A 20,310-nucleotide genomic window follows, 5' to 3' on the forward strand; every position below is an offset into this window, starting at 1 on the left:
TCTAAACTAATTTTTTACATTCATAGTGATTACGTTTTTTTTTTGTAATTTCAGTAATAATATATTCTATAGATTCGTCAAAAATCATTAAAGATGTGTTTTCTCCAAATTCTTAAATTACTTCAATTTTTCCAAATCCACAACTTGGAGAAAATTTATAGTTTCGTTTTATTTTTCGTCATTTAGTTATTTGGTAATTTGGTCATAAGGTAATTCGGTCAATTGGTAATTTGGTAATTCAATCATTTGGTCACAAGCTCATTTGGTCATTATGTAAATCCGTCATTAGGTCATTTGGTAATTCGGTCATTATGTAAGTCCGTCATTAGGTCATTTGGTCATTATATAATTCGGTCATAAGGTAATTCGGTCATTTAAATTTATAAGACATCTTTATTTTGCTAAAATTAAATTAATAATTCTGTTAAATTATAATAATAATTATATTATAATATATATCCGTATTTTATACTTACTTATCAAATCAACACTATTTCAACATCTGTAATAAATTACAATAAATTACAATTTTTTAATCTCAAAAATAAATATATTTTTCTTAATTTGTCGATTTTAGTGGAAAAATTTTCTAATTGGTTATTCTATTTAATATTAAAAATATATTTATATAATGTAAGTTTGAAAATGTATAATAAATATACTTGTATATGTATGTACATTTAAAAATATATTATTTAATTTCTAAGAAATTATGTAAAGCAAATTTAAAGAACCTAATATGAAATTAACTAATTTAATATATGTAATCAATTTAATAACAGGATGAACTCTTTTTATTTATAATCAGGAAAATAAAAAAGCAGTTAATGATGTAAATCTAATAGCTATAATTTAATTAATAATTTTGCATAAGATATTTTAAAAATATTAATTGTAATTAATGTTCTGCTAATTATCATTCTTATATCATTATTATTATTATTATTATATTTTCATAGAAAAACAAATGAAATATATAGATTTATAGGTATGTAATTGTTCAATATTATTTGGGTGGAAATTTCCACATTTATAGAATCACTGTGTGCACCCATAAAATTACTTAAGCAGCAAAATTTATAAAAATTACGCGATTATGTATTTTTTAGCATGCGCTACGTTTCACGCCCGTCCAATTAACCGAGCTCATTATGAAAACCAAACATTAAAATGCGCAAAACCGCTCACTGTTTATAATTTGGATAAACGCAATTTCAATACTGGATCGCCGCCGGCAACGTTTGTGCGTGCGTCCGTCCGGTTTCCTTTTTCCAATTTTTGCCCCGTTTTTGCGGCCGCATAAAAATAATATCGAGCCCCCAATAAAAATTATTGCAGGCGAAAATGTGTAATTTGCATTACACATAAAATGGAACGAGTTACAGAAGCTTTACCTTGGACGTGCATAAATTTTATTTACGACATGAAGTATGGGCCATTGTGTATTTAAAATGAGACGTCGGGCATTAACTTTATCTTAGTAACACAATATTTCGGGTTTAACTGGTCTCGTCCTTTTAAAAGTTGCGTCGTTTGGAAAAGGCCGGGGGACGATGCAAATGCACGTACACTCTCGCTCATAAGTAGACCAACAAACTAAAAAACATATTTATTTTATTAAATGAATGATTCTTTTTAATTATTTTATAATTACTAAGTGTCCAAACATTTCGAACCTCCCTTTATTTACATAGTTTTTATGTATGTCCGGCATCGTTCCTTTGGTAATTTGGTCATGAGGTAATTTGGTCATTAGGTCATTAGTTAATTCAGTCATTTGGTCACATGGTCAATTGATTATTAAATATTTCGGTCATAAGATAATTCGATAATTAGATAACTTGGACATTAGGTAATTCATTTATTTGGTCACAAGGTAATTTGGTCCTTGGGTAATTCGGTCATTTGGTAAAAAGGTCATTAGATAACTCTGTTATTACGTAATTTAGTCATTAGGGTTTCAAATGAGTCACATCGTATATCAATTCGCAATTTGGTCATGCAGAACACGCAAAAATTAGTTTTATTTGACAAAAAAAAAAATAACAAAAATTGTAGAATTTTTATATAATTTAAATCATTATTTTGCTAAAATTAATTCGATTAAATTAATAATTATAAAAATTATATTGTATGGTACTAATTATATTATGAGATATATCCATACTTACTTATCAAATCAATTAATTATTTCAGGATCTGGAATAATTTTTTACATTCATAGTGATTTTTAAGTTTTCTTTTTTTGTAATTTTAATTATTGTCATTTAGCCATTTGGTAATTTGGTCATGAGGTAATTTGGTCATTAGGTAATTAGGTCATTAGGTAATTCAGTCATTTGGTCACATGGTCATTTGATTATTAAATATATTGTATGGTACTAATTATATTATGAGATATATCCATACTTACTTATCTGATTCTTTTTAATTTAAATTTATTTTATAATTACTAAGTGTCTAAACATTTCGAACCTCCCTTTATTTACATAGTTTTTATGTAATGTATGTCCGGCATCGTTCCTTAAAGTTAAAAATGCCTAGAGATGTCATCTACCTATAAATATTAAACAAAACATATAGAAAAGTTCCGGAATGGTGAAAAGCAAAGTAAAATTGCAGTAGATTTAAATTTAAACAGCTCATTTCGAGTACGATTTCCAATTTTAACAGAAGGAATACACTGGAAGGAGTTCCCAAAAGTAGTAGAAAACTCAAAACTAACATAACCGTAGACAGGAAAACAAAAATCTTTGCTATTGGCGAAGTTTTTATCAGGGCATCCCGCTTAAATCAATAACGAAGTCAGTGTGTCAATGAGTGCCATAAAACGAAGACTAAAAGATCTGATCAAATCTGATAACATTTGGAGGAGGTGTGAAGTATGGAGGAGGAGTCATTTTGATTTGGGGATGTTTTTCTAGGGTTTGCATGAACCTACTGGTTAATATGTACAAAATAATGGATCCTTTCGTTTATCGTGATATTCCGGAGAATCATATGCTGAAGGTAACATGAGTTTAATGCCTTTGCCGTCACAAAGCTCATACCTTAATCCAAAAACCTTTGAAACTGATTGGAAAATCCATGCAAAAAGACTGTCAAATTTGAATGAACTCTACGAATATATAATAGAACGATTATATTGAAAAGCTGCTGAAACCAATGAAAAAAAGATGTTTAGAAGTTATTGAGAATAATGGATATACTAAATACTAAATAAGGGAAGGTTAAATGTAAGTATGGCTGTTTTATTTTATGGTTGCTCTGCTTTTGACCCTTGATTTTTTTTTTAATATTAATAAATATCTAACTAAACCCACTAATAAATAGTCATATTGCCGTATCAAATATACTGCATAACTGACATTAATATGGATATTTAAACGTACACTTTTATCGACAATGGAAATTTCTAAAGTTACTCTACATACGAGCGATAGTGTAAGTCTCACGGAACACCCTCGGGTCTGCTTTAAAAGTACTTTCGTGCATTGGAAAATACACATTTTCCATGATGGAAGCTTCTATCTAATTTCACACTCGAGAACTCTCAGGTGCATCCCGGTTAAAAACGAATCGGCGTCAATCAACGCGATCGAGGACCCGGATTCCATGGGCACCGTCGCCGAATTGAACATCCGACGTTGTAGTGAAGACATTTTAACGATCAGCAAAAAGTCCTTTGATTAAGTCGTCCTTTGTGTGCACGGGAACGGATTTCACGTTTAATTTGCACACCTTACCCATACGCCATTTATAATGCCCCATTTTACCCCGTATGAAAAGCAATTTCTCTCAGAATTAATCAAAAAAGTTGTTGGAAAGATCTCAAGCATTTGCCGGCAAAGGAGCTTACACGATTTTAGGGGCGTTATTAAACTTCTTGCTGGCTCTGTATTACGGCCCACGTATGACCGTACATCACCATTTAAAGAAGTCACGGCCATTTTGTTCCTCCGACGGAACCATCCTAACTTTTTTGGGAATCGACGGTTTATCCAATAAATACAGATTTGAAGATTTTTTTGTCGGAAAGCTCATTAAACCGGTCCGGTTTAACAATGGGGGAGGAATCTTATCGTGTCGTTTGCGAAATCTTGGCAATCAATCATGACAATTTTAATGTGTGTCACGGGCAGAAGATGCCTGATTGATTGATTGACGCGATCCACGTTTTGCATGAAATATTTACACACGAAAACCGAACTTCTGAATATGTCAGTGTCTCGCAAAAACATTATTCGTAACGTGATTTCGGTATGGAAACAAGACGCTGAATATGTAACTGACAATTGTTCGGAAATGTTATTTTAGACATGTTTTGTATGTTATCTAATCACCTCGTTTTTTTATGTAAATAGTTACCTATTCATTGAACTGAGTGGTAATTAAAAAAATATTTTATATGTAATACAAAATGTATTTAATTATTGTATTGTTTAATTATTTGATGTTTGATTAAGAGCATTTGTATTTGTAAAGTTATACATTGAATACATATCTAATAATTATGTTTAATAATTTAAAAATATTTTACAATTTGTTTAATTATGAATGTTTTTATTTGCAAAATTATAAGATAAATTAAAATTTGTTTTATAATATATTATACTTTTAAATTATATGTTAGTTATTAGATTTATTTTCTTTTCCATTAACTATATCATACTATTTTTAACTTTATTGTATCAAATTAATTTCTTAGATTATTTACTTTTACGTATGTTAAATAACGTTCATATTTTATACTTATATTAAATTTCTTAAATTAGTAATATTTTTAATTCATAATTTTCAATAGTTTTCTATTTTTAATTTATTGTGTTCCAAAATAAAAGTAATTATTTTTATATTTTACACAAAATTATTTTTATGTATTTTATAAATAAACTGTGAGCACCTAATTCTCTTTTTACACGATTTTTTTGTTTTAACACGATTATCAATACATGTTTCACATGAAAGACTTTTATATTTAATTTTGTATTTTTCATTTATTTTATTGTAAAATAGAAATAATTATTTAATTAACTAAATTTAACAGCTTATTATAAGAATTTCCATTTTTTATATTAAGATTTTTTTATATGAAATACTTTTATGTATTAATTTTTATAAATAAACTGTATAGAGAGTAAATAAAAATTTGTTGATTTTTGATGTTATATTAAATCATAAATTATTTTAGAATATTCAATTTTTATTAGTCTTTACTTCTATTTTCAATTTTTTGTATTCAAAATTAAAAGTACTTTCTTTTTGTTTAACTTAATTCATCCTATTTTTAACTTTAATATTTGATTGTGTATATTAAATGTCACTTTATATGTTTCACTATAATCTTGAAAAGAAAAACAATTAATTCTCTATTTAACTTGATTATTTCTTAAAATTAAATTATTTTTTTAAATTATGTACTTTTATTTGTATTAAGTAACGTTCATATTTTGTTTTATTTATTTTTTTCACTATATATTAATTAATGTATAATGTATAAGTGTATGTCATACACGAAATAATTTTATGTACAGATTATTCATTTTTATAATTAAACTGTATACGAAGTGACTAAAAATTTGTTGATTTTTCCTATTCTATTAAATTCTTTTTTTATTGATGAGCGGTAGAAACTTTCTACTGGCACTTTTTTCCTAATATAAAATAGTTACCATAAAAAATATTTTATCGGTCATTTTTGTTTATTTTTTTATTGACGACAGTTATAAAAATGCAGTTTTTCTCTGTCAGATCTAGAGATACTCCTTCCAGTTAAAATCAACCAATTTGTTCACGTCATATGTTATTATAAATTGCCTTTGAAATAATTAATTACAAGTTTAGCCATATGGATGCACACTTGTGATCTAAATATAGATTAATTCAATTTGGAAAATTGTAAATTGATTGTCTTAAGTTATGAATAATCCTGACAAAGTTTATAATTAATACACGTTCTTCCTCTCTTAGATATCTGGTGAAACTGAATAATTATCCTTTCTGTTACCTAATATGGCTTTAGGGATATTCAACCTGTTTAATATATAAAACTCTTTGAGATGGTATACTACACCGTGTAAATAAATAATGTTGTTTAGGGCTCATGCAGATTACTCTATTAAAAATAAATCAAAGTAACAAAAAACACGCTTGGATGGCAAAATCCGTATGATTATTTATTTTATTTCAGAAAATTGATCAAATAATATTTTTTGGAACCTCGTTAATTAAGAAAAATGGCACTAATCAAACAAATTACAACTGAACGGTCCATTACATTTCAATTTTTAATTCAGAAACGGCGAGACAATTTTGACAGAAACTCGCAGATTTGCCTAATCGATTTGTGCCATGAATTAGGAAAATTATACGAAATGGTCGACTATGCTAAAATTGAATCGACATCGGAAAAGTGATTTAGTCGATTAACGAACTGGACATGCTGAATTCCAGTTACAGATTAACGATCGAATTTTGTCTCTTTGTATTATTTTGTTTATTGTCCGCGGTAAATCCATGGCAAACACGAGTTATTAACTCCTTTCAACGGCTTTATCGACATTTAAGGGCAGCTGAAAGTGCTCACAAGACCAAATACAACCTTTGATATTTGCTTACGGAACAGGACAATCAAAACTTTATAATAATCCTGCTCTTGTTTGCATTGACTGTTCACGCTCTTCTCTTTGAGTTCCCATCGAATTAGGCGGAAACTTAGATAATACCTTCGAAATATTCTGAATACCATTACTATTTATTGGAAAATAAATATGGTACACGTTCAAAATATTTTAAAATAAGTTTTTCTATAATAAAATACTGAAATATACATAATTAGGTAGTTTTATATTTGAGCCATTATTCGCTGTATCATTTTACTTAAAGCAATATTCCGAAGTAACAACAAATCCGATTGAAATGAATAACATTTCGTTAGAAAGGCAATTAAATTACCCGTGCAACGGTACATAAATCGTTTCTACCTGAAATAAAATATGTGAGTTACAGCTAATGAAACTTCAAACTGGAATTCTCTGTAATTTCAATTGTATGGCAAGTGCAGTTGAATATGCTTCCTGAAATACAAGTGGATATTTCGGGATTGTCTTCAGAATCATATATTCTTCTAATAAAAATTCCAGTGATTCATTAGAAAGTTATTGGAATAATACGAATATTTCAAATATGTTAAAAGGAATCTGAGACATATTTTCTGAAAAATAGGAATATATACTCTTTGTATATTCACTATTTATTCAAATAGAAAATTTTATTTACAAAATTATAAGTTTTAATTTCTTGGAACAGTGTATTTTGTTGTAGTATGTACAGTACTGTCAGATAGGAGAACTTTTTTTTTTAATTCAAACAATTTTGTCCTGGTTATAATTATCTGAAAAATATATATTCAAAATTAATTTCCCTTTATAAATTTAACTATTACATAGTTAAACAATAAAAAAAATAAGATTTTAATTTTACAGATGATTATTTGTTTTGGTCTAGCAAAAAGTAGAGCAACTTATGCTATTTAATGTTTTCAATGAAATTTAGATCCGAAAATTGATATAGCCAGTTCGTAACATTAATTTTTTCCCTTAAAAGCCACTTCAAATGTTTGGTAGAGTGCTTCGAGACATTATCTTGTTGAAAATTAAGTTTTAGAGGCATAATTTTATATGAATCTTACCAGATTAAACTTGATTGATCCAATCATTTAAAGTCCAGTGTAAAAAGGACCTGGTAAACTCAACTGTGGCTTGTCTGTTATCTCTGATAGTAACGTTTTTTTAATCTGGCCTTCTCGCCCCTTGCAGTAATCTATCTCTTACGGTTCTTGAAGAAACATTAGTTTCAAGTTGTGTCTCAAGTAGACCTTTTATTTTGCTGGAACTCAGGAAAGGATCTTTTTTGGAGTAGGATAAACATTGTTTATCCTGAAACCTTTTGCTTTCTCATGCTCGTCCAGTTTTATATTTTTCTTCCACATTACCAAATCTTGAAAATTTTAAAACAATTGGTCAATATTAATTTTTCTCTCGTCGTATTGAGAGAACGATATAATCAGTGATTTTAATTCAGAAAATAATTTCTTTCCACGAGGTGCTATATTAACTCAGTTTACTTTGGTGTAAACTGCAGAACCAAAAATTATTGTGGATTTTGTAGAGATTAGTGACATTTAGGTAAAAGTTCTACTTTTTGCCAGCCGAATATTTAGTTTTTTGATTTGTAACTAACAGAATTATTTTTAGTACAAGAAATATTTACCGAAATGTTTGTATGTAGTGTGTTTATAATCGGTATAAATTATATTAGATTTGCACATACAGGGCGGTAACAATTTGTATATTTTTAAAGTCACTACTTTCTACCAATACTGTAGTATTTCATTTGCTCCATTTCCATAGAAAATAACAAATTTATGGTATTCAGGTAAACATCTCTAATGAACATAAAATGAAGTGTATTCATCACATTCAAATTACCCTAAAAATATGTAAAAGAAAGTTACAACGTTTCTGCTTTAAAACGCTTTTATGATCGATCAATTAATTAGGGTTTAATTATGAATAAATTCCTTAAAACACTGCCAATCTATATTAAACCTAATTACCGCCATTTCCCATGAAATTATTTACCGAACGGACATTAACACGATAATAAATATGAATGACACGCACATAATTCATGGTACAAACCAATAGAGATTACATTGTCGCATATCGCTCATTAACCACCCACCTAATATGAAATCATTACATTACCCTCGGATTAATACGAATAAATATGACAAATTTTTCTTTTTTTTCAGAAAATGCAACACGAGAGTGTTATCCGAACGGCACTTGGGCGAAAACGGTCTACGACAACTGCGTCGAACTGAAGCCATACGAAGACGATAATGAAATCCAGACAAATATTTACTTCATCGGTTACTCCATCAGCATCGTAACACTCTCAATAGCAATAGGCATCTTCACGTATTTCAAGTAAGTGAAATTTTAATGTGCCACTTTCACGGTGTCGATTCTCTTCACAAAAATACGTCCGACCAATGTGCGAGAGCGAATCTCAAAATCGCAGGGAACAATTCCCATTAAATCGGCGTTTCTACATAATGACCGGCCAATTAAGCCCGATCCCTAAATTAAAGCTGTAGAACTAGCCGGTTTAATTACGGATCTGTGTGTTTACGAAAGTTAAATTTATAACTGGTGACTACTCCTAATTACTGCTAATGCGATTATAAATTATTGGTCTGCGATTTTGTTTATTTTTGAAATTAATGCAAATTAAGTTTTATGATCTTATTACACTTAGTTTATGATCTAAATCTTAGATAAATGTAAATCTAATTAATTATGTACAAAAAAAAATTCCTAATTTATTACGCTTATTGGATTTTGTTTAGTTTAAATTTTGAAAGCTTTTCTTTTTTATTTAGATTTATTATTAAGTTTAATTTTTTTAATTGCGATGTTAGGTACTCGAAAAAGTTGGATTTTGATTTATTTAATTTTATTTACTCTTGTAGCTTTATAATATTTTGTAATAAGAATAAAAATCAACATATTAGATAACTAAAAATCAAATTTACATTTTAAAATATATAAAGGTTTATCTCTTCCCGCAAACTTGAAACACAAATTAGACTTAAAAATTAATTACGTTTATGTGGATTAAAATACTAATTATATATAATTTATAATTTAAACTAAAATAATATTATTGATATATTTATTTAATTAATCAAATTAATATCAGAATTTTTAATTTTTTATATACAAATCTAAAGATCTTTTGCATTTATCTTTCTTAAATTGAAAAATCTTATTGTTCATTTCAAGACAATACCTGTTGAAGACCTTCAAGTGTACCAACTATCAAACATTTGGAATAGTTTACTGGAATACTCCTTTATTTGAAGTTATTAAGGTGTGCTTGTTGATTGTGTTCGAAGCAAATACGGTAATAAATAAAGTTTGATATACACAAAACAAACATAAAACTCGTAGATAAATTTAATGAATTAACCGATGTATAAATAAAATATACAAAAGGTACGTTTTAATTGAGCGTATCTTCAATTTTACTTGCTCTATAAAATGTTAATAATTTTGTATTTTTCTTGTATTTGAATAAATAAATTTTGCGACTTGATACAAATTAATTAGGTGTATTGAATAATTGATTAATATTCTAATTTACAATTTGATCTAAATAAAATTATTGATATACAGTAATGGTCATAATTATAGCAACTTATAAATACACTCTAAACATGAGCTATACTATATATTTGTTTTACGTGTTTTGATGTTAAAATTAAAAACAATACAAATATCATTTCAAAGTATTTTTAAATATGTAATAATATTATACTAGTTTGATAAATTCCTGTTGGAATAACATTTATTTATCGATTTGATATTCAAATAGGTAATAGGTATATATGTTCTATTTAAGGCCCCTATTATGCATTGTTTGATTTTTCAAGGTGTTGCCTAACAAAAATAAAAACGTATTTCACATGTTGAGGGTCTTCAAGTGTACCAGTTAGAATAGTTTACTGAAAATTCTCTCATTTACATGAAGTTATTGAGGTGTGCTTGTTGATTTTGTTCAAAGCAAATACTGCATGCAGTAAATAAAGGTTAATATATACAAAACAAACAGAAAATTCGCACATAAACTTAATGAATTAATGAATAAGCAAATGTTTTAAATGTATCATCAAAATTTCCCCATAAACTGTTAAAGAACATCTTGTATTGTTCTTGTATTTGGAAGTATAAATAAGATATACACATGAAAAGTACTTAAAAAAGTACGTATCCATTATGCAAATAAATAAGGTAGGTATTTACGTTTTATGTTAAAATATCTGGTACTGAATAAGAATTGTTCGGGGGCGGTTGGAACGTTCTCACGCCATAAAAGCCGTAATTTTCGGACTCTAAACGTTTTGTTAAATGTACTTTTACACAGAGAATTTTAAAATAATTGTTTTAAAATTCATTTCATTCAATTATTCTTTATTTTAATGTAGTTTCTAAATAAAAAGACAATGAACTTTTAATTTTAAATATTTGTTTTCTGCATTATTTTATATCATGAAATGAGAGAATAAAAATAATATTTGTTTTATATGCATATTGTATAAAAGCAAAAATCATAATATTGTTTTCATATTCAAGTCATCGAGTTCTCCTTGTGCGTATAAATTATTTATATTTCCCTCAAGACAACAAACACTCCATATTCTTGGAATATTGCCATAAGACATTTCCAAGGCTTCCAGAACGACTACTCTGATATAAATTATTAAAATATTGTCCCACACAATAAAATTTTAAATACCAAACTGAAAAACCTCATTAGAAACAATATGCAATTTGGATACTAATTGAACACTTAATTAATCTGTTATCGATTAACCAGACTGCATTTATATAAACCAACCCTGTGACTGAATGAAATCAGATATTTTTCCCAATTTATTAAATAAATGATGTTTTCCTAACAATATTTAGTGAATTTAAATGGAGAGTTGATTTAACGTTGAAAATAACTCGTATCAAATTAATTTTTTTTTCAGGGAACTTCGATGTTTGCGCAACAAAATCCACATGAACCTGATGTGGTCCTACATATTGTTCTACAGTGTCTGGATTATCATACTGTTTTTGGTAATAACAACAACTCGTTGTTAATATATTTACCCAAAAATTGTGTGTTACAGATTAAGATGGGAGTGATGCATCAATTCAGATGTATATATCTCATAACCATCCTCAATTACTTCCACATCTCCACGTTCTTCTGGATGTTTGTCGAAGGTAAACAGGCCGATTAATTTAACGACATTTCTTTGATTTAATATGCTCTTTTCCTCAGGTCTCTACCTGTACATCCTCGTCGTTGAAACGCTGACAAGAGAAAACTTCAAACTGCGAATATACGTTTGCATTGGATGGGGTAAATATGAAAGTATCACGAGATATCCCAAAGTAAACCCTTTTTTAAAATATTCACAGGATCGCCTCTCCTGCTGGTTATAGTGTGGGTGATAACCGAAACCATGACCCAGCCAGCGGAAGAAGTAAGTACACGTGAAATTTAATGGCCAACTGTTCCAAGAAATTAACGCACCACACCAGTAATAACCTATTATTAATAATATTTTCTGAAAACTGACAAAATTAATATCTTAGAACAGTGTATATTCAGAACTGTTGCATATCCATAAATTTGCCTGGGAAGAAGTTTGTGCCGCTGCCGATCGACGTGACGTCTGAGTTTCATCAGAATTCAAAATGTAAAAGTTTCGATACTTGAAAGTTTTTCTATTTCGGCTTGTAATAAGAGTTGTGGGATAATATTAGGAGTGTCAACGTGGAAAATTCACATATCAGTTTATTTTTACTTCTCTTCGTAGTCTGGAACAGACGTTTTTTATCAACTTTTTTCATTACTTGCTTGTGACAAAATCAATTTAATAAATGTTGTCTTAAACAAGTTTGAACTGATTATTGGCAGGCCTGGGCACACATATGTTTGGATGCTGGTGATAAAAAGCAAAAATTGAAAAATATTGAGATTTTCTTCGTTATTGAACGTGTTCTTCTTACTCTCAAATGTTGTCTAACTATTTTGGACACACCTTGTAAAAATAAAATAAATAACAATCAATATTAAGTAACCATAGTAGCCGAACATGTCGTCATCAACAACGTGCCATCATAATTAGACGTCAAATTGAACGTGTGTGGAAGTCAAATTGCAGTATCATGGACCTAATTTATAACCCAATTTACAAACACTTGGCAATACCATTAGACATGGTGGTGAACACAACGCCCCGTTACTTGGGCGTAGTGATGCTGGGCGTGGTGACCTGTCTGGTGTACTTCTTCATCGCGTACGAGCTGAATCAACGTTGGATGCCGCTGTTGGAGATCACCAAGCAGACACCGGAGCCGGACCCGAACAACAGCGTGGTGATGGTGTACCAGAGAGAGCCCAACGCCAACACCGTGCCGTCGGAGGTGTCGGTCAGACGGGCGATCGATCGGGCGTTTTCCGGAAGACGCAACTTCAGCAGGTCCGAGCTGGCCAGATTTTTGGACAATCAGGCCATCCTGATCGGACGCGAACCTCCCAGATTTAGATCGGTCGGCACCAGATCTAGTGTCAGTTGAATTTTTGTAGGAGCCGTCAGGCAGCTTGAAAACGATTTTCGATTTACGTCTTACATCATTCACATGTACAAATTTAAATATAAAATTAAAGATTTATTATTTCACGTAAAATTTTCTGTGTTTTTGAGCCTACACTATCGCTCATATGTAGAGCAACAAATTAAAAAACCTAATTTTATTAAAAGATTATTTTTAATTTAAATTAATTTTATAATTAGTCTAAACATTTCGTACCCCACATCTTTATTTCTGCAAAAAAATATAAAGTAATGACAGAAAGTAGAGCAACTTTTTTAAAATTCAGTCTTGGTTATTATATAGTTAAACAATATAAAAAAATAAAGAGTTTAATTTTACTGATGGTTATTTATTTTGGGCTGGCAAAAAGTAAAGCAACTTAAGCTATTTAAAGTTTTATTACTACAAATAATTTGTAATAAGTATTAAATTAATTCTACACTAATATATTGTAAAATTTTCATTATTATAAATAACTTCCAAACACCTTTTCTTCATGAAAAGCAACAGATAGACAATAATATTTGGATCCATATTTTGCCATGACTTTTGCATAACCGTGAATAAATCTTACTGATACTCCCATAAGTTTTCAATGGAGATTAGATCGGGAAATTGACATGGCCAGTTCATAACATTATTTTTTTTTTCCTTAAAATCTACTTCTTCAAATATTTTGAAGTGTGCCTGAAGTCATTATCTTGTAGAAAATTAAGTTTTAGTGGCATATTTTTATCTGAATATGGTTGTTGTTGTTTTGTTGTTTCTCAATATTTCTTTATACATAAAACGATCCATGATCGAGGACTCATTTCAAATCCCTAAAAGCAGCCCCATACCATTATCGACCTGTACCGGTGTTTAACAGTTATTATGGTTAACTTTTCATGAATAGGTCGTCATATAAAATCCCATCTCTGCTGACCAGATTAAACTTGATTTCATCTCTCCAGATCTCTGATTATTCAATAGTCAAGTGCAAAGTGCTTAAGCTTCAGTCGCCGAATATAAAAGCACAAGTAATGCGACCCCAGCGACACTCCGATCTGCTTTAAACATGAGCGAAATTGAAAATAATTCTGTCACAATCGCTTTGAAAAAAAAACCATTAAATTTCAGATATGCAGATTCGGTTCGGACACAGATTGGATTTTCAACACGCCAATCGCCGTCGTTCTCGTGCTCAACCTGATGTTCTTGATGGCCATTATGTGGGTGTTGATCACTAAATTAAGATCGGCCAACACCGTGGAGACACAACAGTATCACAAGGCGGCGAAGGCACTTCTCGTACTTATGCCACTGCTGGGAATCACCTACATCATCACCATCTATTGTCCGCCGAACAGCGAATGGACCATTCCCATAACCAGGATCAGATGTGTTTTACTGTCCACACAGGTAAGTCCTAAATCAATGAATGAAATTGAATTGGATTATTTAGTTTTTGTCATTTTGTACTTATAACTTATTTTATTAGGCTAGTGAACCTTCGAATTTTGATTGTTGCTTCAGATTCATTCATTGCGGGTAATTTAAGGTATCCATCAAAAAGAAATTTTACTGCAAACCCCAGACCAAAACACAAATAGGTAAAAAACGAAATACGTTCTTTTGTGTACGGCTTTGAAAGTATCCGTATCAGGAAAAAACCTTATTGTGCATTTCAAGACAATCCCCGTTTGGCTTTTGATGGTGCCGCCTTGTTAAAATAAAAACAGTCTTTCACATGTTAATGGATTATATCGTTTATATGAAGTTATTAAAATCATTCAAAAGCAAACACTGCAAATAAAACAAAAAAACAAAACAGACAGATAATTTTTTTAAATTAATGAATGTAGAAATAAAATATACAAAGGGTGCGTTTTAATTGATGCGTCCCAGCAATTTTACTGGATCCATAAAATGTTAAAGAGCACCTTCTTGTATTGTTCTTGTGTTTGAATGAATAAATTTTGCTCAATAAGATGCAGACTTGAAACGAACGGGAAAAAGTAAGCACCCATTATACAAATAAACAAGACAGGTATTTGCCTTTTATGTTAAAATATCGGATGGTGAATACGAATTCTTTAGGGGCGTTAGGAACATTCACACGTAATAAAAACCGTAAATTTTCGGACTCATTCAGTCAAAGCATTTTTTTAAGATTTTTCCTACAAAACATTACATTATTGAAAACAACAACTTACTTATTAGGTAATATTATTAATTGAAAAATAAAATTACATTAAACATTTTATTACATTGTTTTTAAACCTTAATTATTAGGTTTACCTTTTTTGTTATTAAGTAAGATTTTTAATTGTTTATTTATAAATAAATATACTTTGTCACTTTTAATTGGTTTCTTGAAGATCGAGTTGGATATAAACTAATTACGTTCATGTGTTCATCATTGATATATTTATTTAATTAATTTTCTATAGTTTTTATAATTTTTATGCATATAAAAATATTTTTTAACGTTTTTCTTTATTCATTTTTCTCAAATTAAAAAAAAAAACTTATGCTTTTCAAGACAATACCTCATTGACAGAGAAAACCTAAGAAGTACCAACCCAATGTTATAAACAAGAAACATTACTGGGCGCGATCTCGGGATGCAGCGACGTTGCCATTTCTTATAAATTACAGACATCTTTTTGTCCATCTGTCACTTTCTATTTAAAATTTATATTAAATGAATATAGGTTAGGTTTTTCTGATATATATAAAAATAAAACAATTATATATTTTGTATAATTTTATTATATATTCATGATAAAAACAAGCAAATTAAAAATATATATATTATATATAAATATATTATAATATAAATTTTATAATAATATAATATCACTTCGACACTCATCCAAACTAAAACTGTAATATAATAATTATAGCTAATATAACTACTGTAAAAGTAACTTTCTATATTTTGCAATAACTAAGCAGGAAGCATGAAATGAATTAATACAAATGAATTTGTACTTCAAATTCAATTAATGAAAATAAACGAACATATTAACTTCACGGTTTATAAAATAATGTAAAATAACAAACACAAACAATTAAATGACGTAAATTGGTTATATAAAAAGTTTCTTACCAGAAATATATTTTCTTAAAGCAAAAACATAATCTGACCGTCTTCTATAACCAAAAATCTACTAAGTTATAGCGTCCATGACTGAAATCTGGTAAATTATTTTCTTTAACTAAAGACTCTAGATATTCCCTGCTCATCTCGACAATTTTGAGGATTTTCTATTACCAATTTATAAAATCAAATATTAAAATCCCCAACTCATCCCGAGACAAAAAGGTCGTGTCTTTTCGGCGATTCCGAACGTCTATGATCGGCTGTTGCCCCTCCGTCCCCATTCGCTTGGCCCTCCTGCTCATTGACTTTTTGCCACCATAAGAAAAATAAAAATGATCTTTCACTTGTTGAGAGTTTTCAAGTCTACCAACCGTTAACTATTTAGAATAGTTTACAGGAATTCCCTCGTTTGTTTGAAATTATGAACGTGTGCTTGTTAATTTGGTTCACAACAAATACTGCAGTAAATAACGATTGATATATACAAAACAAACATGAAACTCGCAGATAAATTTAATGAATGTACAAATAAAATATAAAATAGATACGTTTTAATTGAGCATATTTGCAATTTTAATGGCTCCATAAAATGCTAAAGAGCACCTCCTTGCATTGTTATTGTTTTTCAACAAATAAATACGACTCAATAAGAGATACACGTGAAACGAACGGGAAAATAAGTACCCATTATGCAAACAAACAACTCAGGTATTTGAGTTTCACGTTAAAATGTCGGTTGGCGTATAAGAACTGTTCGGGGGCGGTTGGAACGTTCACACGCAATAAAAGCCGTAAACTTTCGGACTTCTTCGGTCGACCCGTTTTTATTAAACGTCCCCCAAAACGAAATTTCATCGTAATTTTTTTTTTTTTTTGCGAAATTATTATTTGATTTGTCGGAATTGCCCGTGAATGGAGCAATTTGCAATTGGACAATTCCCAAGGCACGTCGTAAATCTGAGTTCGTTCGCCGTTATTAACGAGGCAAATAAAAAAGGCAATTATGGATTTTGCAGGAGATACAACACGAGAGGTTTTCAATGCAAATTTTTAAACTCAATTCCGTAGTGTTAACAGCAAAACTAATTTTATGAATATTTTATTATTGCAATGTTGTAGCAAAAACTTACTTTACATTTAGATGCAATAACATTTTATTATTCAAAGGAATAAAAGGCCACATTTAATATTGGCACCGTAATATATATTGTCTGTTGTTCTGCGTTATCAAATGATACATTTCTGCAGCTGTTGTTTCTCTATGCACCTTCGGGCGTATAATTTTCACAAAATAAAAGGATGCAGTGGAATCGAGGAGTATGTTATCACAAAGCAAAAGCAGATTCGTACTTCAAAAATGAAAAAAGCAACAAATTGAAAATGCTCGACGAATGTTTATGTCTACTAAATATCCAATTAACTTCCGTTGTATCTAGAAAATATGTTTTTCTCAAAACAACATACAGAGTACATTGTTTTTCCACATCAGCAATTTGCAATCACCTGAATTCCCAAGACTCATAAATCTGAGTTCGTTCACAGCGGTTAACGAGGCAAATAAATAAAAGGCAATTGTGTATTTTGCGGACAATTCATAATCCCCGAGGGTGGTTTTCCAATGCGTTATTATAAAATTTTTATGATTTGCACAGAGAATTTTGGTTCGCACAAATTGGACTGTATAAAAACGTTTTTAGCGTTTATTTCGCTAATTTTTACGGATTCCGATGACACTAGTTTAAACGTTTTAATAAATTTGATTGATTTGATGAATGTTAAATTTTTGTATATTATTGGAAAATGTCGTTGTTTTTGAAATATCAGCAAAACATTTATGCAAATTTATCCATAAAAACCACATTTTTATGGTAATATACACTTTTTTTAATTATAGAGGAAATACAGAGGCACATTTTAAACCATTAACGTCGGAGGAATTGTAAAAATACATTTTTTCGTCTTTTACAGATTTCACAAGCAATAAAAATGAGAAAAAAAGGAACAAAAAATGTTGATGGCATAAGAGGCTCTTTTATCGGTCATTTAAACCCTTATTCATATATACTTAAGTACCATCTGACATAAATATAGTCATTTAACACAAAAACTGTTTTTACTGATTATATATTACATCTGAAATTAAACCAAACAGACACATCAATTAAAATAATTTTGAAATATTAGAATATATTACTGAGAAAAGTGTGTATAAATTAAAATTAGCAATAAAAGTTCAAAAAACATGTTATTCCTATTTTTTTAATTTGTTATATCATATTGATATGAGTATAATTACTATTATAATCAATTAAAAATAATTTTAAATTAAAAACCTAAAAATTGTAAAAAAGAAATTGTTTTTTTTAAATTTTGCCTCTTTGTGTAATTTATATATACATAAATTTTACCAAAACATTTTTTGAAGCTTAATTTTCGAATTTTTGACATTTTTTAATTGTTTCAGGAATTTCCCGTTTTTCAAAATTTTAAATTTTTATGTATTTCAGTGAAATTATTTCAATTTAAATTTCATAAATATTTTATACGTCACAAAAATTGAGAAAATTATAAATATTTAGAAAATATTTATTTCAATTTAAATTTCATAAATATTTTATACGTCACAAAAATTGAGAAAATAAATATTTTCTAAATATTTATAATTTTATAATTTTTGTAAAAATTCAAAATTTTTGATTATCGTTCACATAATACAATGAAAAATAATTTAAAATAAATTGTAAAAAAGAAACAAATATAAATATTTTGGTATTTATATATAAACTTTACTAAACACATTATTTGAAGCTTCGTTTTCGATTTTTTGACAATTTTTGATTATTCTTCATGAATTTCATATTTTTCGAAATTTATATTTCAGTGAAATTGTTTCAATTTAAATAATTTTTAATAATAATTTATTTTAATTTTGATAAAAATTAAAAATCTGATTATTGTTCATATAATATAATAAAAAATAATTAAAAATAAATTGTAAAAGACCCAAATTAAAAAAAAATGGATCTTTTTGTATAACTTCGTTTCGTTTAATCCTTCAAATAATAATGTATAATAATAATTATATTATTAAATTATTTCTTGTATTATTTGTATTTATATTAATTAAATATTTACTATATATGTATATTGTTTTAATTATTTTTTACTAATTACTATCAATTTCCAATTTGAAAATTTTAATTTTATTTTTTGAGAAATTATATCATCTTGGTTGATTTCAAAAATGAAATTTAGAAAACATAATTTTCAAATATTTATATTAATGTATTACAATTTTGATATAAAAGTTAAAAAAGTTGTTATTCTTATTTTTCTTAATATTTCGAGATTGACTAAAATCTATGTAATTAATATAATCAATTGCAAAAATTTAAAAAAAAATCATTCTGTTTTTTGTGTAACTCGTTTTCTAATTGTTAGTTATTTTACAATAAATTTTTTTTGTGCCATCACAATGTACTCTAATTTTCAAGTATGTCCATTTTCATGTGAACCATTTTTCCGCATAAACTTGCGTAATTACTGCACGACCAGATAAAAAATTCCCCTTCGAGTGCGAATCCGAAAAGCGAAGGAAACACCGAGAGAAAAATACATCTCACATTTGAAATTGCGGAATCGAATGTTCCATCATACGATGTGACACACACACCATATTCTCGGGCCACGTTCGAACCGCACATATATCCATTCCAAATGGAATTTGCAACTGATTAGATAAGGAGATGGCGCCCAGAAATGGTGGATGTGCATTAATAAAATCCACCCTCCGATCTCGCATGAAATTATTATGTAATTGAACGGATTCGCGGCATCCGGAGAGTGTTTTATGAACGTTACGTTTCGGCGATAGTTGTTATCCCCGTTATTTCATTGGCCCGCGGTAGTGTTTCGACGTATTCGATGGAAATATGGTCATTGACGTTCATACAGATTATATATAAAAGTTATGTTCCGAACGAACGGGATAATAAATGT

General features: G+C 28.8%; 1 protein-coding gene across 6 annotated transcripts in view; it reads left to right on the forward strand.

The window, feature by feature from the left end:
* The window catches only part of LOC109605092 (diuretic hormone receptor-like), a 141,743-nt gene that overhangs the window by 114,010 nt on the left and 7,423 nt on the right, over positions 1-20,310 (forward strand). For all 6 annotated transcript variants that reach the window (XM_049967853.1, XM_049967848.1, XM_049967850.1 and 3 more), the window contains exons 4-9: positions 8,816-8,993; positions 11,603-11,693; positions 11,747-11,843; positions 11,902-11,982; positions 12,042-12,106; positions 14,343-14,624. In XM_049967853.1, the coding sequence (XP_049823810.1) occupies positions 8,816-8,993; positions 11,603-11,693; positions 11,747-11,843; positions 11,902-11,982; positions 12,042-12,106; positions 14,343-14,624 (794 nt within the window). The remainder of the gene's footprint in view (positions 1-8,815; positions 8,994-11,602; positions 11,694-11,746; positions 11,844-11,901; positions 11,983-12,041; positions 12,107-14,342; positions 14,625-20,310) is intronic.

Source organism: Aethina tumida, chromosome 5, assembly GCF_024364675.1.
Source record: "Aethina tumida isolate Nest 87 chromosome 5, icAetTumi1.1, whole genome shotgun sequence".
In the NCBI taxonomy this organism is placed as follows: domain Eukaryota; kingdom Metazoa; phylum Arthropoda; class Insecta; order Coleoptera; family Nitidulidae; genus Aethina; species Aethina tumida.